General features: G+C 42.6%; 1 protein-coding gene across 4 annotated transcripts in view; it reads left to right on the plus strand.

Moving 5' to 3' along the window:
- LOC144755338 (SRSF protein kinase 3-like) overlaps positions 1-26,645 on the plus strand; it is a 1,366,259-nt gene that overhangs the window by 793,084 nt on the left and 546,530 nt on the right. For all 4 annotated transcript variants that reach the window (XM_078644145.1, XM_078644144.1, XM_078644146.1 and 1 more), the window contains exon 12: positions 21,586-21,686. In XM_078644145.1, coding sequence (XP_078500271.1) covers positions 21,586-21,686 — 101 coding nt within the window. The remainder of the gene's footprint in view (positions 1-21,585; positions 21,687-26,645) is intronic.

Raw genomic sequence — 26,645 nt, forward strand, 5'->3', positions numbered from 1 at the left:
AGGCCACAAAGGCCTAAAAATAATCAAAATGACACTGACAGGGTACAAAGTGAGCATTAGGCAGCAATCTACTTACATGTTGTAGGCGAGCTATTGGTAGCTCACAATCAACCAGTTGGAGACGACTGGTCTAGGCCACTTGGAAGTGACCAGGAGTCCCAGAAGACGAATGCCCACCGAAATTGTGTTGCAGGAGAGTTGACGGTGACCCTGGAGCTGCAGCTGTGAGGACCAGGCGATGCTGTGAAAGACCAGGAGCCATTCATGAGCTGTCCCACATCGGATGTTGAGAGTTGAGGGGTCAATGTCCGTCGGGAGCACCAACAAGCCCTGGCAACTGCAAACAATGTGGAAAGTGAAGAAGGTGCAGTGTCGGGACCAGCAAGGTCCAGGTGACTCACCACAAGCAGGGAAGTCAGGGCAGGCCCGAGCAATCAGGAGGACCCACAGAAATCAAAGAAGACCCTCAAGAGGACGCACAGGCCGGAGGCACTGGAGTCGCTAGAGGACCTCGAGCAGCTCACCAAAGTTGCTGGCCCATGGTGCAAGTGATGCAGTGAGGATGAAGATCTTGGTCACAGGAGATCCTTGAGGTGGGGGCTACTTAGAGCCCGAAGATTTTGATGGAAGGAAGCCAAGAAGCCTTTGCAACAGCAAGTCGACGCAGTGAACAGGGGTTCTGTTCCTGCGGCTCAGACGAGGGATACTGGCCGCAAACTTGGTGAGAGGACAGGGCAGCCTCGAGGGATGTGAAGAACCACCACCTGTGTTGCTGAGCCTTTCGAGTACGTGAGAGCCTAGGATCAGCATACAGGTCAGCTTAGTTGTGGTGCCTACAGATGCAGGGACATTACCTCTTCACTTCAAGAGAGATTCCTTCAGGTGTCTTAGATTCCCACAGGCCTTGGAAGGTTCCTGTATGGAGCACAGCAATGGAAATTGCAGCCTGATGAGATCAGGAGCAGCAGGAGTCTTCCCAGTTGAAACCTTGATGCCCAGAGCGAAGTCCAGAGTGCCCAGACGGCCGAAGTAAAAGTGGCGTCTTGAAATTAATTTTGTCCCACAATGAATCTATGTACCCACCCTCGGGTAAGTCCTAAAGTACCCTAAGGAAAGGGTTGGGACGATTCAGGATTCCCTCCCAGGAGTGGGGTTGGACAGTGGGGAGGATACTCCCATGTACTTTGTCCAATTGCGCACCAGAGGGGGAACCAATGGCTCCCTGAACTGATTTGAACTGGACTATGCAAGGAGGACACCAAATGTGCCCTTCAAGCAGACTGAGTGATGCTGGCAAGCGCTCCCACCGGCCCCAATACACTAAACCCTGTCTGGGAAGTGGTCACACCTCCCTGTGACAGAATACCTATTGTTCTGCCTTCACATGCTCGAGCTTGGTTCAACATCAGGAGAGCAGAATCGTGTCTCTGGTCATCCGCATCCATGTTATACTATCTGGGTCTAGAAGACTGGTACCGGGAGCAAAGAGGGCATCCCGGAGGAGCCTTACAGTATATGGATTCATACCTTCCTTTTGGGAGGTATGATTCCAACATGTTTGATACCAAACATGATAGAGTTTGTTACAGCCAGTTTAGAGATGGTAATCACGTAATGACGCATGGCCACTCTATATATCGTAATGGCTGATGCACTTATAGCCCGGGAGAATGGACTAAGAGAGCTGTAGGGGTGACCTGCTCATGCAGGGTCGCCCTCATACTTAAAACTGAGCACCCTGCCTTCAGGATTGAAAGGCCTGCTTTAGGGGTGACTTATAGGTTTTAAGTGCTGTAACCTTAGATATAGGGAAACCTATATATTTCGTAAGTGGTGCTAGCACCAGCGTACACAGGCTGCAAAGACAGGCCTGTAGTTACAGTTTGAGTGGTCCCTCCTGGGTGGCATATTACATGCTTCAATCCATGGGGGACCACTGGTGTACCTATGCCCTGGGTACCTCAGTACCATATACTAGGGACTGACAAGGGTGCACCAGTGTCCAATTTGGGAGGTACCTAAGTACTTACAATACCAATTTAGGGGAGATAGCACAGAGATTAAGGTTCTGATTAGCAGGATCCCAGTCAGACTAGTCAGAAACAGCATAGCACCAGGCAAAAAGTGGGGGCAACCATAAAAGCAGATCCTACTTTCCTACACTCAGATTTCTAGAAATTGAGATATAATTGATAATTGAGCCTAGCGCTGGATCCTAGACTTGCAAAAGTTGGCATACCAGATTTGACTCCTACTAGCAGCTTAAAGATGTAAAATAAATTGTGGTTCATTAATAGTTATTTAAGATGTTTCCCCTAGCATCCTGTACTGGGGTCATTTCTCTGGGATCATTTAATAAAATTGATTCATGATTCAGTGACCTGTTTCCCAGCTGGTTCCGAATAGCACACACAGTCATCACTGCATATATCGTTGCCTAAAGTTACTGCAACATGACAATGTCAACTTGGTGAATATTATCTAGCCAGTTCTCTAGTTTTACTTTGGCTGTGATTCTGGTGATACTCCAGGATACTACTTTTAAGTTGTAGTGTGTCTGAGGCATAAAGCTATTATCACCTCCTAAATTAGACTCATTCTTAGCATATGTGGCATCATTGCGGAGCACAGCTTAGAGTCACATTGTCAACCATTTTCAGGCAGATCTAAAAACAAAGAGAACCAATTATGTATAGGATTCTGGTTCACAGGTCCCTGTTGGAAGATGGGTCTAGGATGTAGAGTGGGCCACTGCTTATCTCTCCTACGGAGCCTACAAAACTATCACAATGGCAAAATCTATAATTGGCTAAAATGATTGGCCCAATATATCTTTTGTTTTGAATCCCCCCTGCTAATGTGGTAGCTGAAGTTTACAATGACACAGTTTCCTTCAAATACTTTCCCATGGGGCCTACCATTGAAATCATAGGCACCATAAAAAAAACGTATTTCTTAGTTGTGCAATAGTTTCGGATGTCGGCGATGTTAATAGTACAACATTTGCCAAAACAAATACAAACAGCAGCTGGCAAATGTATTCACAAGTTATATATGCTTAACTATTCCCTCTGATTCTTCACCTTTTCTCCTTCCCCTTCTTTTCTATAGTCCATATGCTATAAGGCAATTACTATTTTGTTCTACTTGGTTCCAATCAGGCATGATATTCCTCTGGTCTACTCGGGTAGCCTGTCGTCGGGCTGCATCAGCAGGAACATATTTAATTTTGATGGCTTCAACCCCTACTCTCTCAGGCCCAAACATTGCAAGGCATTTGTCAATTTCATCTAAGCTGTTAAATAATAGGTTAAACTAAGGTCCAGATTCACAAAGGTAGTTACACCAAAAGTCTAACTTAGACCAAAAATTCAACTTTACTACTTTTTCGGTATTCACAAAGGTAAGTTACTACTAGTAACTTTGGTACTAGTAATTTTACTATTTATAAGTTTACTAGTATTAAAGTTACTAGTAGTAACTAACCTTTGGGAATATCAAAAAGTAGTAACCTTAGACTTAAGTAGTAAATTTAGACTTAAGTCTAAGTTTACTACTTTTTTAATTCAGAACGGTAAGTTAATACTACTAACTTTACTACTTGTAATTTTACTAGTTGTAACTTTACTACTAGTAACTTTATTACATGTAAGTTTACTAGTAGTAAAGTTACTATCAGTAACTTAGCTTTGTAAATACCAAAAAAGTAGTAAAGTTAGATTTTTTTGTCTAAGTTAGACTTTTAGTCTAATTTAACCTTTGTGAATCAGGCCTAAGTATCTAAAATAGACTGTGGTTTGTTGCATAATAAATCACAAATATCTGCAACTCTAACCCTTGGCTTGTCTTGTGCACTTCCTGCCACTAGAAATCTGAAATTGGCTCCCCGTATTACATGCTTACGTTCTCTTGGCACACCTTTCTTGCTCTTTGCTGCTGGGCCCAAATCTGGTAAGGGTATTACATCACTTGTGGGAGTTCCATTAGAGGAAAGGGATTTAGTGCTGTTCATGCCAGAATCAGTCTGGTGTTGCTGAATAAAACCCTCAGTCATACACCCACACTGTTGAGTGAGAGCAGGTGTCTCCTTTGAAAGAGAGATACGTCTTTATACAAGCTTGCTCTCTTTTGAAATCACCCCTGAAGCACATTCTTGAAAGCTTTCTACTGTAGTGCTTTTATCTTCTTTCTTGAATTTTTCACTGATATAGAGCTTGCCCATGTTTGTCAGAAGATAAACAAATTTGGGTAGCCTAGCCTCCAATGGGCTGATATGGGCCTGCTCTTGCTACGATCTTCCCCTAATTATAGAAAACAACAAGGGCACCCAATCGAGTCAGCACAGGACCTCGGGGAACATATTAATGACAACAACAACGGTCCCATGCACAAAACAGTTTAAAGTGCAAAATAAATATAGACACAATGGAAGCTATATTAAGTCTTGACTTGTCCAGCCGGACAGAGGTCCAATTTTTACTTTAAAGAGCAGATGCAATCAAAGGATACCTTCAACAATTCCATAGAGAGGGGCACAAGCCTGTACCCAAACATGTACAAATTGTCACAGAAAAGAAGGTGGCCAGAGAGTAGACCAGAGTTTTTTAGGCAAAAGCTGTTGTTTTCTGTGAATATTACAATAGCAGAAATTCCATTAACACCATTACTGGTTCACCATAATAATTTTTACATTTCACAGTATATGGTGTTGTAAATTGTCGACGGCGTTTCGATCCCAATTAAAGAGTCATAGGGATCATCATCAGGACTAAGTATTGCCTAAATAATGCAAGCCATGATAGCCTAAAGGAAAAGGAGAAAATCGAAAATTCATACAAGAGTGACGCAAATTGAAAATAACTTACAGGTGACTTATTAATGGCGATAGGAAACAGTGACCATGCCTAATGCCTTAAGGGCCTATACATACAATAATGAGCATAAAAGGATATAGCCTTAATAAAGGAATAGAGTCATATATTTACAGAAAGAACAGAAGAGTGTAGTGACTGAGAAGGTAATCACTACTTCCATGTGAACAAGGTGGTGCCTATATCGAAACAGTGAAAAATCGGCGATAAACGGCGCAATGATTGTGAACCAGGTGGTGATTAAAACCAAGATTTGTGCCTAGCGTGTCACAACGGCGTTATACTAATTTTGTAAAAACTAAGTGCCTCGTGTAGACATGCTTCTACTTAGATAACAAAACCGTGCTTACCGCGATGGGCGATCTGGACACAGTTGATGCCGGCCAGGTTGAATTTAATTCTGAGGGTGACGAGAGCATTACGTTTAGTGAGGAACTAGGAAGGGTTTGGTAAGAATTAAACAGTATTAACGTCGTTAAGTGTCTTACCAGAGTAGGAACAACGAGGGATATGTTCCGTTTTGTAATAGGTGTCCGAGTTGGGATAGTTGTCCTAGACAAAGCAAGGAGCACAGTGTTGGGGAGACTGAAAAAAGGCATGCAATGTGATCGACGGTGAATAAGGATGTGAGCTTACCCCGTGTTCTTCAGATTCGATCGGGACGCACCGGCAGATGGCTCGGTCGCTTGTGGAAGGAGCCTGAACAGAAACCAAAAGGATTCAGGACTCAATAAAATGAAAGCGCCCCAGCCCCAGAGGCTAAACACGGATCCCATCGAGGATCTTACCTGTCAATGGGCTGCACTCGCTTTCCTGGCCGATGTGGGCAGAGCTAGGGGAACAAAGTATATCTAAGTCTGGGATTGGGCACAAGGGAGTCACATGTCCAAAGTTGAAATAAAGGACAGACAAAGACGCGGCCATATTGGGTGTGTAGTGATTGCCCTAAGTAGACATAAAGGACGGACATTGCAGCGGCCATAATGGGAGGGAAGTGACATACACCTATAGGCCTGGGTGTCCAATAGATGATTAGGGGCCACACGTGGAAGTGGTCATAATGAACAAGTGAAAAAGTGATAACATACAGTAGCAATGAGAAGATTTAGAAAGGAAGAGTTAAAATTTCAACAGTTTGACATTTTTTTACAAGTCATATTGGGTGATAGAGGAAGCTGACCCAAACTACATCAGTTTATGTAAGATTAGTCCAATCCTCCTGCGGGTTGAGTCCGGAATTCAAGCTATCAGTTCGTAAAATCCATTTAAGTTCCTCTCGGTTGAGAAGTTTCAAGAGGTCACCACCTCTTGGAGGCAGGGTCACTTGGTTGATCACTGTCCATCTTACATCATTTTCCGAGTGTCCCTTAGATGTAAAATGTTCCACAAGGGGGGCTTTCTCTGTTTTACATCTAATTCTGCTTCGATGTTGCGAAATCCTCAATTTGATTTTCTGTTTGGTCTGTCCCACGTAGATCAAGTTACACAGGCACAGAATTGCATAAACCAGGTTACAGCTGTTATAGTTAGTGAAGGTACGCAATACATTTTTTACTTAACCAAACACAAACTCTTTCCCATCTATGCAGAAGTCGCAGGCAGTGCACAACGTGAATGCTCTGCGGGATGAGAGTGGCGCTTTTATAGAGCTTCAGTAGGGAGCAGGGTGGAGGGGTCAAACACCCCTGCCCCCTCACTCCGGGTGTACCAACAGAACTCTGGGTCATGAAGTTCTCCTCTTTATCGATAGAGGAGTCATGCTCTGTCTTCTTCTGAGACTTCGGGGAGTTGGTGCCACACATGTTTTTATTCAGGTGTCCTAATTTCCAGTCAGGAATGAATGAAGAAGAGTCCCACACCTGTTCAGTACTCACTAGTTTTTATGCTGGTAATTGTTAGCGTTAGGTCCTAATCTGAACATGTGTGGATGGTTGCATTTGGGCGAGGATAGATTACAATGGCGATACTGTTTGGCTTTTCGTCCAAGAATGTTGCCACCTTTGTCAACAAAAAGTGGCAGTTTGCATGATTTAAAAGTTATAATTGAAAGGCTAATTTGTGTAACTCCATCGAATGACCATTAGATTGTTTTGAACGCTTTTGGAGGGAAGGAACGTGAGTGATTATTTTTGGGACAGAGGGAGGTGTGGTATTAGAGTGCCATTATTTTTTTATGTCGAGCATCAGCACATGTGCTGTCTGCAAAACCTCCTGTAATTAATAATCCGAATTTTTTTCTGCCTGCTACTTACCATTTCTTGACCCTCTTGTCACTCTTCTTTGGTGCCTCGTAAGTTGTTCCAATTGCCGAAACGTCACTTCCTTTGAAGGCTAAGGAGCATCAGTAAAGTACCGTTTCCTTACGCCTTCAGTGTTGATCTGTTGTTTAGAGAACTTTTTTTCTCCTGTTTCCTCTGCTGCATTGCCATTTATTTGTTCTTCTTTCTGCTGACTTGTGAACTTTCTTGTCTCTAGGCTCATGAGGTGTTATTAGTCTGCACTAACATAAGCTGCACTAACGTAAGCGCAGGAAATGCTGTGATAGGAAGTGGGGGCATACAAGGATGCAGCTTTTATTCTGGCTGCTTTGGGGTGAGAGGTCTCTCTGGCCTCATTAGGTTAGTCTACATCCTTCTGCAGTTGCGGAACAGAATACAAATAGTCTGACTCTTACCCCACCGCTTTCAACCCCCAACCACTGCTCGTAGAGAGCTCCGGCTCAGTGCTCCTTGCCCCATACCTCTTCTTCATAGTCCAGGAAATCAATTTTTGTTGTTCAAACCATTTTAATAATTTAAGAGAGAGAGTATAAATAATTAAGGTATTACAGCATGTAATACATAAAAACCATATTGAACAATAAATAATTAATATAAATGAGCAATATTATAATTAGTGGATAAACCTTAATAAGAACAGATATATAAGAACCTGCTCATGTCAATTCATTTGTATTACATTTGGGTAAAAATAATTGATTCTACAAAAGATAAATGAAAAGACCTGCAAGAGGAAAGAAAAGAAAAGAATAGTAATATAGAGAAACGAGAAAGAAAAAGAGAAAAAGATGCAAAGAGATAAAGAGGAAGAGAAAGAAGAAAAAAGAGAAAGGTACTCCAGCCTTACTAAATAAAAAGGAAAATCAATCAGCGGTAAAAAAAGGATACTGAGCCACCAGACCCTGAGAAGCTAAATGGATATATTTGTCAAGCGATCTCCATACACTAGAAGAGATAGAAGGGGTATATTTTCCCTCCTCCACTGAGGTGTGAGCACCCCGGAGAAACAATACCCATGCCCACCATGTGTGATATGATAAGGAATTAAATGATAATCTTCACAGCTATGGATAATAATAGATCCAGGAGTTGTGAATTTAACTCATCTAAAGGAAGTAGAGGTGAAGCTGCCCAAGGACCCAACAAAACTAAAGGAAAGGAAAGCTCAAACTGGATATTAAAAATTTCTAATAAATGCTTATGAATTAACTTCCAAAACACTTGGAGAAGGGAGCATTCAAAAAACATATGTTGAGGGGTACCAGCAGCACTCTTACAGTTCCAGCAAAGAACATCATCTTTAAGTTTAAGTGTATACAGACGAGCTGGGGTCCAATGCAGAAGATTAATGGTGAAAAAACTTTGATTGATTCAGAGAAAGAGCAACTTTATTACTTAGGGAAAATTTCCCAATGGTTTTCCAAGTGTCCGGTGTAATATGTTTGAATACATCAGCATCAAAGTGGTGTATCCATTTGAGCTGTGTAACCGTAGAAAGCGGTGACGGAGTAGTGAACAAAAACTTATATATCCTAGAAGCAATATGTCTTGCCTTACTCCAAAGCTGCAGGAGAGAAACAATATGTGAATCTGGATGGAAAAATACTCTTGGACAAAGTTACCTTAATTTTAAGGAATGAATAGAAATCAATATTATTGAGCTCATATATTGAGGCTTACGAAGAGAAATTTAAAGGTTCATTGTTAAAATTATAAAGATGCTTGATCAATGTGACGCCTTTGTTGGCCCAATTTAACCTCGTGGCCGTATCCTCTTGAATCTTAATCCTAGGATTATGCCACAAAGAAGACCAATTAGAGTTTTGAATGTGTAAGGAAACTTTCTTATCAGTCTTTTTCAATGCTAAAATGGTATCTGATATAATATGTCCAGAGAAGGGGAAAGTCAATGTAGATGCAGTCATCAAAGCAGAGGTAGGTAAGGGAGAACAATAATGTTGTTCAATATATAACCATGGCGGAATATACCTAGTATCAGAAGGAAACCATGAAGCCCCTTGAGAGGCTAAGAATGCCGACTGGTATAAGCTCCAATCTGGGAAATTGCAACCCCCCACATCATAAGATTTTCTCAATTGATTGTACGCGATCCTGGCACGTTTGTCGCTCCAGAGAAATTTAGAGGTGATCACATCCAATCCATGAAAAAAAGAAGAGGAGAGATTAATAGGGAGCATAGATGACACAAAATTGACAATGGGAGTTATCATCATTTTCAATGTCTGGAGATGTCCCCACCTTGAGAGAAACTTAGGCACCCAAGCCTCCAATAACTTCTTCACTTCATCTATTACCTGAGATTGATTGTAAGAGACAGTATCTGACAAAGTCGCACAAAACCAAATGCCTAAGTATTTAAGCTGTTCAGACTGCTATTTGTATCCCATATCTCCCATGTGAGAAGAAAAACATAACCGATTAAGAGGAAACATTTCGGTTTTGTCCTTGTTTAAAGTATAACCTGAAACAAGAGAAAATTCCTTGATAATGCTAGAAATAGCAGGAATTGCTCTTTCTATATCTTCTGAGAAGATAAGAATATCGTCCGCATACACAGCTGTTTTAATGCACTGTGAACCAAATTGAAAACCCTGAATGTCCTGATTAAGGTTAAGTAATCTAAGTAACGGATCAATAGACAATAAAAAGAGAAGTGGTGATAATGGGCAACCCTGCCAGGTACCCTGGCCAAGATCAAAGAAGGATGAAGTAGTTCCATTAATTCTAATATTAGCCTTGGGTTGAGTATATAATGACATGACCATTCCAATGAACACATCACCTAAGTTATGAGATTGAAGTACTGCTTGAAGAAAATGCCAGGAGACCTTATCGAAAGCTTTCTCAGCGTCAAGTGCAATAGCTGCCGACGACGAGCTAGATCCCTTTGCTTTCTCCAAAATGTGACAGAAAGTGAGGATATTATCCCTAGCCAGTCTTCCCTTAACAAAACCCATCTGGGAAGGATGAATGAGTGTAGGAATATGGCGCTCCAAACGTATTGCCAACATTTTTGCTTCCATGTTGAGGAAAGAAATTTGACGGAGGTTCTTGAATTTCTTAAAAAATTCAGTAGAAAAACCATCCAGTCCTGGCGCTTTCCCTGATCTAGTTGCCTTAATAGCTTGAATGACTTCCTCAGATTCGATTGGTTTACTTAGAGATTCTATATCCGTGTCAGCAATGATGGAAGTAGGAATAGAGGCCAAGAATTGTTGCCACTGCACCAAAGAAGATTCGTGTTTAGGGGTATATAAATTGGAATAAAAATCACGAAATACCTCCAAAATCCCCTTAGTCAGGAATTTCCGAGTACCCGCAGAATCTGTGATACAGGTGATCTGAGTAGATCGAACGTTTGTGTCCTGATACTTTAAAGTTGCCGCTAGAACTTTACCAGCTCGATTTTTTAGTAGCAAACGTTTTGATTTTTGTAATTGTAGCCCAATATGTGCCCTTTTGGAAAAGATAGAGTTATACTTATATTTAAGATTTTTAATTTCCTGCAGTAGCGTTTTCTCTTTAGAATCTCTATATAACGATTCTTTATGTTTAATATTGGCTGTAAGCGAAAGGAGCTCTTTTTTAATAACACTGTTCCTTCGTGCCATTAATTGAATGATGTTGCCCCTAAGGGTACATTTGGAAGCGTCCCATAGAACTACAGGGGATGTTACGGATGATTCATTCTCTCGGAAAAAGGTATGTATAGCTACATCAAGAACTTCAACTTCTTTGTCATCATGTAAGATTTCTGTATTAAGATGCCAAGTATGTGATTCACAACAATCCGTCACAATAAGAAGAGTGAAAGATACTGCCGCATGATCAGAGATAACTATAGGGTGAATTGTAGTATGATTCAGCATACTAGCATGGGTTCAGAGGTAGTCAATGCGAGAGAAGCTAGAATGGGGAGAAGAGAAGAAGGTAAAGTCACTACCGGTGGAATTATGCATTCTCCACACATCAGTAAGCCGTTGTGTAGAACACATGGTAAGCATTTGTTTATGTGCCCGTGGTGGTCGAAATTTGAATGCAAAATATCTGTCCAAGAGAGGATCCATTGGCAAATTAAAATCCCCTCCAACAATCAGTTTATCACGTATAGATAATTCCGAAAGCTTCTTGGTTATTGTTCGGCAAAAAGATGGATCATCACTATTGGAAGCATAGATATTCATAATATAAAGATCAGATGACCCATTAGATAAACGCGTAAGCAGCGACCTACCCTCAAGATCATGTTCCGCCGAAACAATGGACAAACCCGAATTTTAAGAAATTAAAGTAACCGCCCCATTTCTCTTCCCAGAAGCCCCTGAACACGACACATCCGAAACCCATTGTTTACACAACAATAAGGCGTCCTTGTAAGCTATTTTAGTTTCTTGCAGTAACACAATATCGGTAGAGAGACTTTTGCAGTAATCCAGAATTTTTTATCCGCCATAAATAAGAGAAATTAGTACAGATAAAAGAAGTCCGTGAATGAAAAACAACAAAGAATGTACACTGCATAAAAAAAACAACAAGGGAAGGAAACTCATAGAAATAGATGTAAGAATGTAACGTTGGAATCCTGAAGAGGAAAGGAATGGAGAGAGAAAAAGAGAAACGTAAAAAAGAAAAAGAAAGAAGAAATAAGAAAGGAGCCACAAATTGCACAAAAGAGAAGAAAAACCCCACCATGGAAATTCTATAGGAGACCAGGACCATGTACGGGGGGGAAGATGAAAAGGGCAGCCAAAGAGGTAATTGTTTACCACCAGCCATAGAAAAGATGAAATAGAAAAGAAAATAGAAGCATTAGAGAAAGGAGAGCAACACAAACGTAGAGGAACAGTATATATCAGAATCAGTTTCATCAAAAGCTTCACAGCTATCAGGTACTATACTCTCTAAAATAACAAATTCATAAAGGATTTGAATGGAAAGAAGAAATGTACCAATATTACAGATAGGAAAGCGAAGACAACTAGAAAAATTGATAAATATATATTCAACCTTGCCAATTGATAGAAAACTGAATCTAGAACCGCATTTTACATATCATTAAACGCTATCAAATAAATACCTAGTAAAAAATTTAAATACATGCATTCCTAACGCCTGTGAAGAAAAGGAATATTCAGGAGTCCCCAACAGCAAAAATAATCAGATCGCCTAAAAATCAAATGTCTTTTAGAACCTACCCTCCCCAGAAGAAAACTGGAATATTCAATCTATTTATCAACGCCATTCATTAAATATATAATATAAAGTACAAGCATACATTATAGAAATAAAACTGCAGCCTCCAACTAACCTTCAGCAATTCCTATGAGAAAATTAAGTTATGAAACAAGAAAGTGAAATACCTAAGAGAAATCTAAAAAGCAATCAATATGCAATGGATTAATAAAGCACAAATTCATATAGTCGCTCCAGCTAGTACCTGTGAAGAAAAAAGAGTTAGTGGAATACATGGCTAATAATAAATTGCCTTTTTAAGCAGACCATAAATGTTACCAGCAACTGCCTTCAGCTAAAGCTAAACAGGCAACTGCCTTCAGCTAAACGCCACTAAAACAGAGGTGTTGGTCGTCGGGAAGGGAGTGGAGCTGTGGGGTGACCACTGGTGGCCTCCAGAGTTGGGTCCCACTCCGATCCCGGTATCGGAAGTGAAAAATCTGGGGATATGGCTGGATGCGGGCCTCTCTTTTATAGGCCATACGAAAAGAACTGCGGCCTGCTGTTTCGGTCTTCTGAGGGGCTTGAGACCTGTTCTCAAGTTCTTTGACGCCCCGACCAGGCAGCTGGTGATCCAGGCCACTATCATCTCTCGCCTGGATTATGCCAGCTCTCTCCTGGCTGGGGCCAATCAGGCTGAACTAACCCGATTACAACGGGTTCAGAATGCTGCGGCGAGGGCGATCGTCGGCTTACCAAGATTTTGCTCAGTGACAGGTGTCCTTCGCTCCCTACACTGGCTTCCGGTTAGGAAGCGTATTCTCTTTAAAGTCCTGTGCCTCGCTTTTAAAATCTTGAGAGGTACAGGCCCGGAAATCCTGTCGAATTGTCTGTCTTTCTATGTTCCTGCCCGTTGCCTCCGCTCCCAAGGTCTGGCCCTTGCGGTGGTTCCCAGATTCAGGCTTAGCCGCATGGGAGGCCGCTCGTTTCGGGTACTGGCTGCGTCAGCATGGAACTCCTTGCCTGTTGAAATCCGCTTGCTTGAGGACCTTCTGACTTTCCGGAAGGCGATAAAAACCTTCCTGTTTTAGTTGTCTTTGTCCCTGCTCCTGTTTTAGCTGTTTATTTGCCTCTTTTTACTTCCCGTTGTGTTACGAGCTACCTTGTCTTTGCGCCGGGACGCTCCTTGGCTGGAGTCGCTGCGCGCACAATAAATAGACGTAACATAACATAACATAACAATTCACATTTATATCAGGTGATAAAAAAATGATATCCAGAGACACCATTTAAATAGTAAAAATAAAAGGTACCACAGGGAGGAAGAAAAAACAAACCAGAAGGATAATGAAAAAGCCAAGAAGTGATTGTAACATGTATACTCAAATAAAATAGAACAACAGACCAAAGGAAAGAAGGGAGTCTCATCTCCCTCAAAAGAGAAAAAAGAAATCCAGATCAGAGCACAAAGAAAGAGAGACCATTACACAAACTGTTTTACAAAGAAAAGGTAGGAAAAAAAAAGTGTAAGAGACGTCACCATAAACTGTAATTGAAGAGATGAACCTGCAAAGGAAAGGTTAATACGAAGAAAAATATGGAAATAACATGAAAAGCCCAAATACATGAATGAAATAAGGGGCCCTCTAACTTCCCACAGGAAAAAAAGAAATCTCGAAACCTGTAAAGGGAAAAATAGGCACAGAGAAATTCCAATTTCCAGACATGAAAAAGAAATAAAATATCTCTTTCAAGAACCAGAGGAGACCGAGGGAGAGTCAGAATCCATTTGTGATTCAGGTTGATTGTCCAGAAATGTTGTTAACTCGGATGGTTCATAAAAAATCTGAGAGCGACCTTTACAAGTTATTCTAAATCGTGAGGGACCAGCGAAAGAAAAAGGAATGCTCATTTCCGAAAGCCTCCGTCGAAGATTCAAGAAACCTTTCTGTCTGATGACAGTATCTCTAGCAAAATCTTGAGATATAGCAATCTTGTGGCCCTCCCAGACAATCGATCTGATCTTCCTCATTTGAGATAGAATAAGCTCTGGGTGTTGATGTCGTAGAGGCTTGTAAACTACAGGTCTAGGATGTGATGAGGACTTAGGTCGTAAGGAGGGAACTCTATGAACGCGCTCTATTTCAAAGTCTTTCTGAAAGGAGATATGGAGAACCGCAGAGATCCATTCCAGTAAAAAATCAAGCATTGAAGGAGCAGCTTTCTCCGCTTCCTCTGGTAGACCAAAAATACTTAAGTTACTCCTACGGTTCCTATCCTCCTGATCTGTATGGTCCCTCCGCAAAGAAGCCATGGAGCATTCCAGACTCTTCACATGCCTAGCCTGTTGATGTGATGTGTCCTCAACTGAACTTATACAAGATTCTGCATTTGAAACACGCAATGACAAACTTTTGAAGTCACTCCTGATCGCTGCAACTTCAACTTGAAGTACGTCCGTGTTTGTTTTAGTACTCTGCGCAGTATCATGAACCGTATTTAAAAGTAGGAGGATTGTGTCTAAAGTAGTAGTAGATTCCTTAGGCGTTAACTCTGGTGTGGGAGATGTTTGCTTGGATCTCTTGAGAGTACCTTTTGCACCCTGATCCTTTACAGTGAGACCCATATTGTCTGCCATTGGAGTAGAAATATGCAGGAGATAAGAAGGCCCCCCCACTGACAACTCACTGCACCAGACCACCAAATCACTGTCCGGAAAGGCCACAGAGGAAGCCCCTCAGGGGGAGGTCAGCAGTAATCAGACATTCAACTGAGCCCCAGGAAGTGTCACCATCCGGAAGACTAGTAACCTCCACCACATTCTATATCAGTTGCTCACATAAGTGCGCACCACTGAGAAACTGGTGTCTAACCAGAGGTGGTATTAGAAAAGTAATTGCAGATAATCACAGGGTGTTGTCACTATAACAGAAGATAGGAGTGAACCAGTCAGTTAGATAGCAGATGCAGAGCAGTTACCTATCATAAACTGGTAACAGGGTGGTCTTCACGTTGGAAAGTAGGAACTACATATAAGTGTGAGTACAAAAGGACCTTTTATGTCTCCTCTTATAGGCCTCCCACATTCATCTGATGAAGGATGAAACCATCCAGTTACCGCACTCAATCAAAGTGCCTTCACACTGGATATACTGCATCTCAGGAAAAAAGTGCCACAAATAAAAAGAGCAGCGTTTCAAAAGTTACTAGCCAATATGGTGCAGGTATTCACAGCTGACGATCACTTGAACTTCACCTCAGGATAGGCAGCATTGCACATCTTCAGTCAGTAGAGGGTTAAGAACAGACCGTCTCAGTGCTCCTCTAAAACCTCCAACTGAATCTGCATTGTAAAGCGCCATACGTATAAAGCAACAGCGTTTTATACATTGTGAGATGAAATGCTCTTTCCGCCCTCACTGCCGTACCTCTGAACAGAAAGCCTTCAACAACTTTACATTGTTAGTTGTACAGAAGCACTCGTTCTTGATAGCACTGTTATTAGAAAGCTCTTAGAAGCTAATTTTTGTGCTCTAGAACACTTACAGAGATGGCGCTGTCCACCAGTACCCCATAGAAGTACTAGTGTTGGCATCTGGCATCAGTTAGAATCCAGACAGACGGACCCAACACGCCATCCAATTCTTACTCGGGTACATTTAAACACTGGACAATTCTTTTCTACAGGTCTTACTGCAGATTCTTAGTCAGCTTCTTCAGTCATAAAACTCCTAGGAACCTTCTACGTGTCACCTAAGGGTGGCACATTCCAGTACTCTGTTTCTTTGCTGGCTGTGCCACAACAGAATGAAACCAATCATATACAAATCAGTCTTTGCTTGTTTAAAAGGCACAGAGTAACCCAAACTGCCTAGCCATTTCTAAATAGCAACACAACATCTCCTCATGTTAATAAAAAAGAAGGGACTTCATTATTAATTAGAATGAAATAGAATTGCACAATGTGAAACCAGAAAACCTAGAATCGATCCCGACTTTCCTCACTTGACCAAATTATGAGATCCTTGGCAATCGTTTTATTTCATACTTTGCCTCCTTTAACCTCATTATCACATCTAAGTACGCGTTGAAATACATGCATTCAGGCTATGCACTGTATAAAAACTTCTTTTATTTTATTTATTTATTTTGAAAGTTTTATATAGCGCGAACAAGATCTTTGCAGATAACAGAGCGCTTTACATATGCAGGGGAGGGTGGGTACAAGAGGGAGCATAAAATAAAATACACATAGTAATAGCAATCGGGAAAGGTCGGTAATACAGGTAAAAACAAAACAGCTGTGCACCTGGATCGAGCACGAATACAGATCGAAACAGAGTCTTAAAAGATCGTGGGTGGGAATTCAGGTGAATTTAGCCATGAGGATAGCTTTAACTTCTTTCTTAAAAAGAAAAGAGGAGGGGATGAGCCTAGTTTCAGGAGGTAGTGAGTTCCAGATCCTCGTCGCCATTCCTGAGAAGGAGCGTTTGTAAGTTCTTTCCTTCCGGAATCTTCGAGGTTTCAGCAGAAGATTCTTTGCGCTTCTGGTGGATCTCGAGCCGCCTGAGATTGTCAGCTTCTGAGTGAGGTAGCTGGGTGAGTTCAGGTGTATAGCCTTGTGTGTCAGGCAGGCAATTTTCAGGTGTATTCTGGCTTCAAAAGGCAGCCAATTCAGGGACTTGAAGTCAGGGGTGATATGTGAATGTTTTTTTGATCCAGTGATGAGTCTCGCTGCTGCATTTAGTGAGGCTCTCAGGGGTGCAGTTGTAGTTAGGGGGAGGCCGCTGAGGGCGATGCTGCCGTAGTCTATGCGAGGGATGATTAGCGCTTGTACTGCATTTTGGAAGTCTTTGGCTGGGAGGAAGGGTTTGAGCTTCCTCAAGGTATTTATTTGGAAGTTCGCTCCCTTGGTTGCCTTGCTGATATGCTGTTGCATGTTGAGACTGGCGTCAAGTGTTATACCTAGAGATTTTGCTGAGTCCACGATGGGCGGCTGGACATGGAGTGCAGTTAGGTGTTTCAGCCAAGTTTGAGTGTTGGATATTTTCGCAGGAGGTGAGATCAGAAGGAACTCAGTTTTCATGGCATTGAGTTTGAGGTGGTTATCGGCCAGCCATGCTTGGGTGCTTCTGATCGTTGAGTTCAGACGCATGATGTCTTTGGGGGATTGTAGTTTGAGGTACAATTGAGTGTCATCGGCGTACATGTGGAAGTGTACATTGGAAGCTTGTAGTAAGGAGGTGAGAGGTTCCATAACTAAGTTGAACAAAGTAGGGGATAGGCAGGAACCTTGAGGTACACCTAATGATACAGGTACTGGGGAGGACATCAAGTTGTTGCTCTTGAATTTCTGAGATCTGTTGTGAAGAAATGAGGTGAACCACTGAAGAACAGTCCCTGAGAGACCCATTCTTGTCTTTAAAAGTTTCAGTAAGTTCTCATGTTTCACAGTATCGAATGGCGAAGAGAGATCAAGAAGGATAAGCAGGCAGGAGTCATTGTGATCTAAGATTTGGAGGGCATCGTCGATTATGTGAGTCATAGCCGTTTCGGTACTGTGCCCTGCTCGGAAGCCTGATTGGTGAGAGTTGAGGAGGTCAAACTGTTCTATGTGCTTTGTCAATTGTAGTTGAACGCATTTCTCCAACAGTTTGGCAAGAGTGGGAATGTTGGTGATAGGGCGGTAATTGTTTAGATCAGTAGGGTCAGCTGTTGGTTTCTTTAGTAAAGGTGTTACTTGTCCCACTTTGAGGGAGTCAGGTAGCATTCCTTGCTGAAGCGAGCTATTGATGACTTTAGTCCAGAGTGGAAGGATGAACGGGGTGAAGTCTTTTACAGCGTTAGCGGGAAGAGGGTCACTGAGGTGATTTGAGGGTTTCAGGGTGCTGAGTAGGTTGCCAATTTCTTCTTCAGAGTACGTGTCAAAGGCTGACCATGTTGCATTGTTTTTTGGTTCATTGGATGTTGTGCAGTGGTTTTTGGAGTAGAGGTTTGCGTCAATGAGGAGATCGTTCCTTATGTTGTCAGTTTTTTGTTTAAAGAAAGCAGAGAAGTCTTCACAGGAAGGTGCATTGGCCATGGTGTCGGCTGCTTGGGGTTGTTCCTTGTATTGGGATCGAATTATCTCAAACAGTTTTCTTGGACGGTTTTTTGCTTGGTCAAGCTGGAGTCTGAAGAAATCCGACTTTGAGCGCTTTATTTTCCTGAAGTATGCGTTTCTCTTTTTCTTCAGAATTTTTAGGTGCTGTGCCGAGGGAACAGATCTCCATGTGCGCTCTGCCATTCGCATGGCCCGTCTGTCTTCATTGAGACTCCCGTTGTACCAAGGGTTAGAGATCTTGGAGGTGTCTCTTTTCAGTTGCAACGGTGCAGCCTCATTGATTATTGAGGTCATAGCGTTGTGGTATTGGTCAGTTAAGCACTGAACGTCCGTAACGTCGGACGGGGGAAGTAGGAGATTGCAGCTGTTAGGGGGTACGGTGTTTGGCTTGAGTTTCTTCAAGTCTCTTTTCCAAACTTTGGGCTTGGAGGATTGGACCGGGATCCGTTTAACTTTTTCGTTAATGTAGAAGGTGACAATATGGTGATCTGACCAGTCACAGGGTTGGATTGAATCAAGTTAAATAGTGCCTTCTTTGGAGATGACGAGGTCAAGGATAGATCCTTTGTCATGGGTCGGGCTGTTGCAAATTTGGGTGAGGTCGGAGGCGCTAAGGTAATTTTTGAGGCTATTGACCACTGCGTCACTACCATCATTCCAGTGAAGATTGTAGTCTCCCAGGTAAATTTGTGTGTTTTGCCGGCCTGAGTTGATTGAAATAATGTCCATGAGTTGTTGGGAGAACGTGAGGTTGTCCCCAGGAGGGTGGTAGATGATGTGTAGTGAACAAATAGGTTTGTTTTCACTGATGACCTCAAGGCAGAAGTATTCACAGGAGGTAAGAGTGTTCTCTTGTGTCTTAAAAGATTAATCTATACTACTATTATAAAAAGAGAACAGAAACCTTTTGGCAAGGTAAACTCGGGAACCACAGCGCCAATCCACACACCCAATACATTGTTGTAATCCTCAGGGTGTGTAGATGGACATAGGCTGCATAAAATAAAAAATAAAACGTAAATTTAAAAATTAAACTTTAAAAACAAAGTAGTCCCCTAAAAGTAGCGCCGGTCACGACGTAGCGCTGGCCGCGACCTAGCGATGTCCGCAACGTGCGTGATGACGACAGGCGGGGAGGAGCGGTGATGAGCAGCGAGGAGTGGCGGTGAAGTCCGGAGCGCGGGGAAGAGCGGCGGCTCAGGTAAGGCAAAGGCGAGGCGGAGGCGGGAGCGGTCTAGGCAACGTCGGGGCGGGCGGGGGCCGGGGTGGGAGTGCACCCAAGCCTGAAATGTTGCCCCCAGCCCCCTTCTGCCCCGGGAAGCGCTGCCGCAATCCGGAAATGCTGCCCCAAGCCCCCTTCTGCCCCAGGCAGCGCTGGTGCGGGCTGCTAGTGTGTTTCTAAAGTTATGTGGTGCAGGATACCTTAATCCTGTCTTTCTTTTACTTCACTTAGCTTGGAAATAAACTGCTTGCACTTCCATTTAACACATTTCTGAATGTTAGTACTCCCTCAAGAAACATGCAGCCTAGTGTAGTCGTTCAGCAGGGTGCTGCATGTGAAGGTCATTTGCAAGGTGCTTTGTGGATGCTGTATAATGATATCGAAAATCTAATTATGATGAATGTTTCTTTCGTTAACAATGTTTTATCGTTCAAAATGCACCAAAACGTGTTTGGCACTAGCTTAAAAAGGAGACCCCGAGTCAAAGAAAGTGGCTCCTTTAACTGGTGTCTGGAAAATAAAATGCAGCAATTACAGGGTACAAAGTGCTCCTGATGGTTCTGGACCCCGGTGGAACTGCGCCTGCTTCACCAGTGCTAGCTGCGCCCCAGGTCTCGTGATGAAGACGATGCTTGTATTTATTTCTTTATTTTTGTAACTATATTTCATGACCAGGAATTATGCTGCAGCACGGGCACAGTGAAAGAGGCCGAGCGGAATTTCTTTAATCCTTCTCTGAGTGGTGATCGTAAAACATATATTCACTCGTGCCCCCGGGTATACTCTGCACGGTGTGCCTTAAGTCTTTTTTCAGAAGCCAAAAGCAATAGTTACGTCGAGCCTAGCAAGCGCTTGCACTGCTCTGCGAGCCATGCTGTATTGGACTATAGACTTGAAGCCCCATCCACTATCTGCCCTTATTTGTCATTAGCTTGTGTAATTGTGATTTATTTATAGGCTTGTTAGTCCATTCTTTGTACTGCCTTGTCTTCCTTTGTAGCCTGCCATGAGGATTGGCCCTTTTACTTCGTTTGTTACACATTACGTCTTATTTACTCTGCAAGCACTATTTTCTTTAATGGTTTACCCTACTGCAGGCACTACATGCTTTCCTGTAACATTCAGCGCACCATGCACACTTTCACTGGGCGCTGTTAGAACAAAAAGCATTTGAATGTCAGCTCCACAAACAAATGCTTTTTTTGGTAAAAGTGCCCCAAACGGCGCTTTCACTTTAATACCAGCCACGTAACTTTCTTTAGACACAGCTCGTCTAAAGAAAGGGGCGTGGCCTGTAGTGAAAATGCAGCATCGGGCGCTTGTAAACAACAAGCATTTGCAATGCAATATGTCTCGAATTTTAGAAACTTTGACCTATTGGTATTGGAAATGACAATGCCTTTAAAGAATGCAGGTTTTTTAAATACAAATAAAATGATTTGTCTTATAAAATGGCAATAGCTCAAAATCTCGCAATTGCGAGGCCTATTGCATTGCAAATGCTTGTTTTATCTGTACACAAACTTATGTTTTACCAATAATTTGCATGTAAAGAAATGGGCTTCTTTTTAATTTTAGAGCTGTTAACATTGCAGTGGGAAAAGATTCACACAAGAAAGTTGATTTAAAAAAGTGGAAGTTTTCAATGCAAACTCCTTTGGGTACCTGCTTGATTCAGTGTGCAGATCCGTGATACTACATAGCTTGGATGTTCTTTATTGATATTTGGAATGTCAAAATTGTGGAATAGAAATTAGAGTGGATAATAGCTTCAGTGTGGGTAATGCAAAGCTTTTATCTCAGTTGGAGCGGAGCAATACTGCATTTTGCATTGGATTTGTTACAAGCAAAGAAGACATTCATCTATTTGGAATTAAAGCAATATGCAAGAGTAATTATAATAGTATTCTCATTTAGGAACATCAGCTTCTGCGGACAGTCTTCTGAACCCACTTGATCCCCATAATGCAATGAGAATAAAAGTAAAACTAGCCGATCTTGGCAATTCCTGCTTCGTTGTAAGTACATTAAATAAACCTTGCCTTTGCCTCTGCTTTTCAATATGTCTGAAAAAACTAAGATGTATGATATGAGGAAAACCCCCACAAGCCCACTTTCTGATACACTATCAATAAAGTGTTGGATGTATCTGAATTTACCTTTATGTGAGATATTCTTTTCTTTTTAAAATCTTTAATTTAGGTTTTTGATGATAGAATACTATAAAGATTGGAAAAGCTTAAGCAACTTTGCAAAGACTTTACAGATGTAGTGGAAGGACACTTGTGTATCACTGACATGTTTTTCTCATTGATTTGAATGACTTGTGCACTGATTAGATACCCCACAAATTCTACAGGAGAAGTATGAGAGACACAAATCTGTTTTAGCAAAAAAGTGATGTTCTTTTAACCTTCCCAGGTATTGTACTTCAACTTGATGTACATGTGTCTCCAAAGACATCAGAGTAAATCAGATTGTCATCTAAATACTCTGTAGAAAATATCCATGAACCACACAAGTGAAATATTGAAATGCTGCTTGGAAATTAGATTCTGACATGCATAACTTGGTATTCATGCAGCCTTCCACTCATCACCTTCCATTTTCTGACCAGATGAGTGTCTCCACGGATGTCTAGCTTAGTGAATTATGTGCATGTTTAACCTGATGTGAAAGAACAGATTTCAAAGATAACATATATCTTTTTTCTCAGTAAGTCTGTTGATTGACCTAAAATCAGTACATACTCTTAGCTCCTCTCCCTTTTTGACACTAAAAACATGGGTGAGGATGCCAGCGGCTAGATTTTCATGTATATACTGCCTACAGTGTTCTGTTTGAGACTCAGTAAGTGCATATACATAACTACAGTTCCAGGTTCTTTATCAATCTGGCAATCAGTCAGTCAGTCAAAGAGCTTTATTCGGTGCAATGCCATAAGAAGCATAAACGCATATATACACAATGAGTTAAAAAGTTAAATACAATAACGTTGTTAAGACAGGGAATTCAAGCACCAAACCTCACATATTCCTGCGACATGGCTCCATGCATGCCCCAATAAGACATTTAAGAACTCAGTATTTTATTATGATTAAAATATAACAATTTTCTATTTTATGCAGTGGATTTTCTAATAATAAGTAAATGACAAACATAACATAAGACAGAGAAGCAGCAAAATTCAGAATCTAAAATTAAGAGACGATGTAAATAATCAACGTGAGAATTTGAAGCAAAGGAGCACAACAGAGGTCGCAGAAATATAAGTCTAGGCAGAGTATAAAAACTGCAAAAAACATAAAACGCACCAATGATCTGGTAATCATATTCCCATTTGCAGGTAAAATACTTACTTTTTTATCAAACACATCATGAAACCATTTATTCCAGTCAAATAAGGAGGTTACACATGTAATGTCATAAGATGTTACAATGCCAACTAATACCTTAGAAGGGCGACTATGGAGCGATTCATTGTTTGGTAAATTATGTTTAACACAACAGTCAGAATCCAACTGTAAGCTTTTAGGTGCTCAACTAATGTAAGGATTATACAGGGTCAACCATGGTATGCCGAAGAGCTCTTTAAATTGAGGCACATCAATAAAATCTAAATAAATGTTTCCATAGTGATTTCCAAAACATAACAAATGAATCTTGTATAGAAAAACAGCCCTGAAGACAGCATTGAACCATTTAGTGCCTCGATCGCTTCAGTACCTATTTTCTTAATCAGCAGTAACTGTATGGATTGAGCACATTTAATGTCCATATAATTTCCTGAGGCTCCTGAATCTCATTTCTTATGAAATGTCATGCTCGTGAGAATTGACTTATGAGCAGTTGAAGACTGCATAGTATTTAATAGCCAAGCTAGAGCTAACTCAAGTTATATACATGACAAGGTAGCTCGCTTAATGCGAGTGGAATTCAATTTTCTGACAGCTGTACCTTTTCTAATTGTTTGCTTCTTAGTAACCTAAGGTTTATTCGTACAGACTTTTACAAAATGTGAAGTTTTACCACAATACCTGCTCAATGTTTGGACAGGTCTTCTTTACTTTTATTCTTTATGCAGCAGACCTTTGAAACTACCTACTTGCATAGGTCCTGGATCTTCCGAATTTCTATTTTAATTTGTCTCACAGTCCTTGGTATAATTTATTAGATCTCTTCTCTTCAGGCCAAGCAGTGTTGATCACTAAGGCCCAAATTACTAGTCTGGTGGTCCGAGGACCGCCAGACCTGTTGTCCAGCCATCATTACACCAGTGATCTGACTGCCCAATTACAACCAGACCATAACTGGACCGGCGGCTCTGCCAGGGAACCACCGCTCCCTAGTGGTGGTGCGGAGGTCAGAAGCTATGTAATAAGCAGGTGGTGCCGCTGCGGCACAGCCATGCATATTACAAGTTTCAGGACAGCCAGCGGATTCATGGAGGTCTTTCCTCCACGAAAAGGCTGGTGGTGCTGAAACAAAGGGGGCCCTAAAGGGCCCCCTGTGCACCTCAGGCTGAGGATGCATGCGGGGGCACAACATTTTCCCCCTTGTGTGCATGCGCCCAGGTTCCTGCACAGCATGGACTGTCGAGTCCGTGCCGTGCAAGAATCCCGTGTGGCGTTCCCATTGCAGTGCCTCTTTCAAAGTCACCACCGCCTTTGAAAAACGCACTGCAGCACGACTGCCACACCTCTCCCCTCACCCCCTGCCAGGCCGCAAAATTACTTGTAATCAGGCGGGCAGCACTGACTCTTGGCGGTGCAAGGCGCAGCAGTTGCGGGTCACCCACACTTCCAAAAGTCGTAATCGGGCCCTAAGCAATTTAAAGTTTATTACATAACTTATTAAGGGCTTGACTTATACTTTGGTGGAAAGGTTACTCACAGCAGTGGCAGCTGAGTATCCTTTCCACCAAAGCTTTGTTCCACCTACCTCATTTGGAGTCGGTGGATCTTCAGTTTGTAGATGGGGGAGACTACTTTTTCTCTGCTGCCTCTGATGGCATAATGAAGTAAAGGCTGTTGTAGGTGTAGCTATGGTCCGCCCAAACTACTTAGGGCAAGAATATACCTGTGTTCACTGTCTGTTACCTCTGGGTAAAACTTGGTGGTAAAGTGCAATGAAAACTGCAAATGACCCCCACACCTTGGAAGAAAACTCCCATGGCAAGAGGTTAATTTTCTTTTCATTTTCAAAAACGAAATCCCTTTTTGAAAATAAAAATGTTGAAAGTTGATGGACAGCTCTGTGTTGTTGACAGAGCTGTCCGTCAAGCTTTCAATGTATTTGAGTTCCTGGAATTGCAAGAGATGTCTGCTGGGCCGGTGGACATCTCTAAATTCGGCAGGCGGAATACCCTTGCCTGGTTTCTCTCCCTTGCCTGGCTATGAAGGAGGGTGCTTCATTCCCAATGGTGTTGCGGAGGAATGCTTAGAGCCTGGAACGTACGCTACCCTCAATGACAGTCAAGACAAACGTCTTGATGAGGTGCTTCAGACGGGAGTTACCCTCACCCAACCATTACTCCCATTTAATGAAGCCCTTACCGACGTTCTACTTGGTTTATGACAATTGCCCACTGCCATCACTCTGCCCCCGGGGACCCCAGTTTTTCACCCAGCAACCTATCCTGGAGAGATTGGTGATCCTGGCCTTCACTTCTAAAATCAACCCCGGCGCATTCCCTACCACTCTACTGGATGGGGAATAAAAAAAGTTTGGATACCTTCTCAAAAAGGATGGTGTCTTCTGCCAGCCTGGCACTACAGTCGGTGAACACAGTGTGCCTCTTGGGCAGAGACTCCTACATTAACTGAGACTGTTGTGCAAGTGCTGCCCATGGTCTCAGGGTAGGCCTGAGTTATACTCTCTCAAGAAATTGCTAATGGGAGGGATGCAGCCAAGTTCACCTTACGTTATGGGCTTGAACTACAGCAACACTACAGACTTGCTGGGCAGATCGAATTCATTGTCGGTAGCCCATAGGCACCACGCCCGGTTGAGAACCACTGACTTTTTGTGGGAGCTCCCATCTGTTTGGAGAAAAGGCGAACTCAGGGCATGTGGGCCTTTCCATTGCCCCTCCCCGAACCAAGGCCCCCTTACATCCTTTTGTGCCCACAGATGAGGCTTTCAAACGCTTCTCTACACTCCTAACCACCTCAATCAGCAATTTTCACAATTTTTTTGTGGCAGAGGATGCTGTTCCCACAGACCACGGGGGACAGGTAATCAGAAGTAAGGACAGCCCAGTTTACCACCCCATTGGCACCCTTTAGAATGCCCTCCGACCATCATGGGCACCCAGTGGGGGGCAGATTACGCCATCACCTTGTAGCGTGGGTAAGTGACCAGGACAGACACCAAGTCGGGGCAAAGAGGGTTTTATTGATTTTAACAGAGTTTTCCGTCTTGTTGTCAGGCTTTCTGGTGAATGTCGGGAAATGTCCGTCTTGTAAAAAGGGCTCCGTTCTCTCCCGGTTTATCTTCTCAATTGTTCCCTTCTGGACTGGCGGCGGCCTCCCAAAGACTCCGGGTCCATGTGGCAGGAACCATAAAGAGAAGGAGACCGGTGTAAGTTTTATTGTCCCGCAATCTTAAAGTGCAAGGGAGGGTAGTGAGGGATCAACCGAATACACGTGGCACACTCGTAATTGATTTCTGATGGTGACGTGCTCAAGTGGATGTGCCCCAAAAAACAAGCAAAAAGAAAAGAAAAAAAGTAGAAACAAGGACGCGGCTTCTAGGACTACGGGGGCACACCATCCCGCCTCCCCATCCAGCCCGCGAAGCGTTTGCGTACCGGCACAAGCCATGCTCCTCCAGGAGCGTGGCTGGGCGGCTCGTGGGGTCGTTCGCCTCCTGGGTCCTCCAGACATCCTCGGTTCCCGGTCTCCGCGTCTTCTTCTTTCTTGACGGGTCCAACCTCTCCAAACAGCACCGGCCTCTCTCCTTCCGTCATGTCTCCA

The sequence above is a fragment of the Lissotriton helveticus genome, chromosome 5_1 (assembly GCF_964261635.1).
Source record: "Lissotriton helveticus chromosome 5_1, aLisHel1.1, whole genome shotgun sequence".
NCBI classification, from domain to species: domain Eukaryota; kingdom Metazoa; phylum Chordata; class Amphibia; order Caudata; family Salamandridae; genus Lissotriton; species Lissotriton helveticus.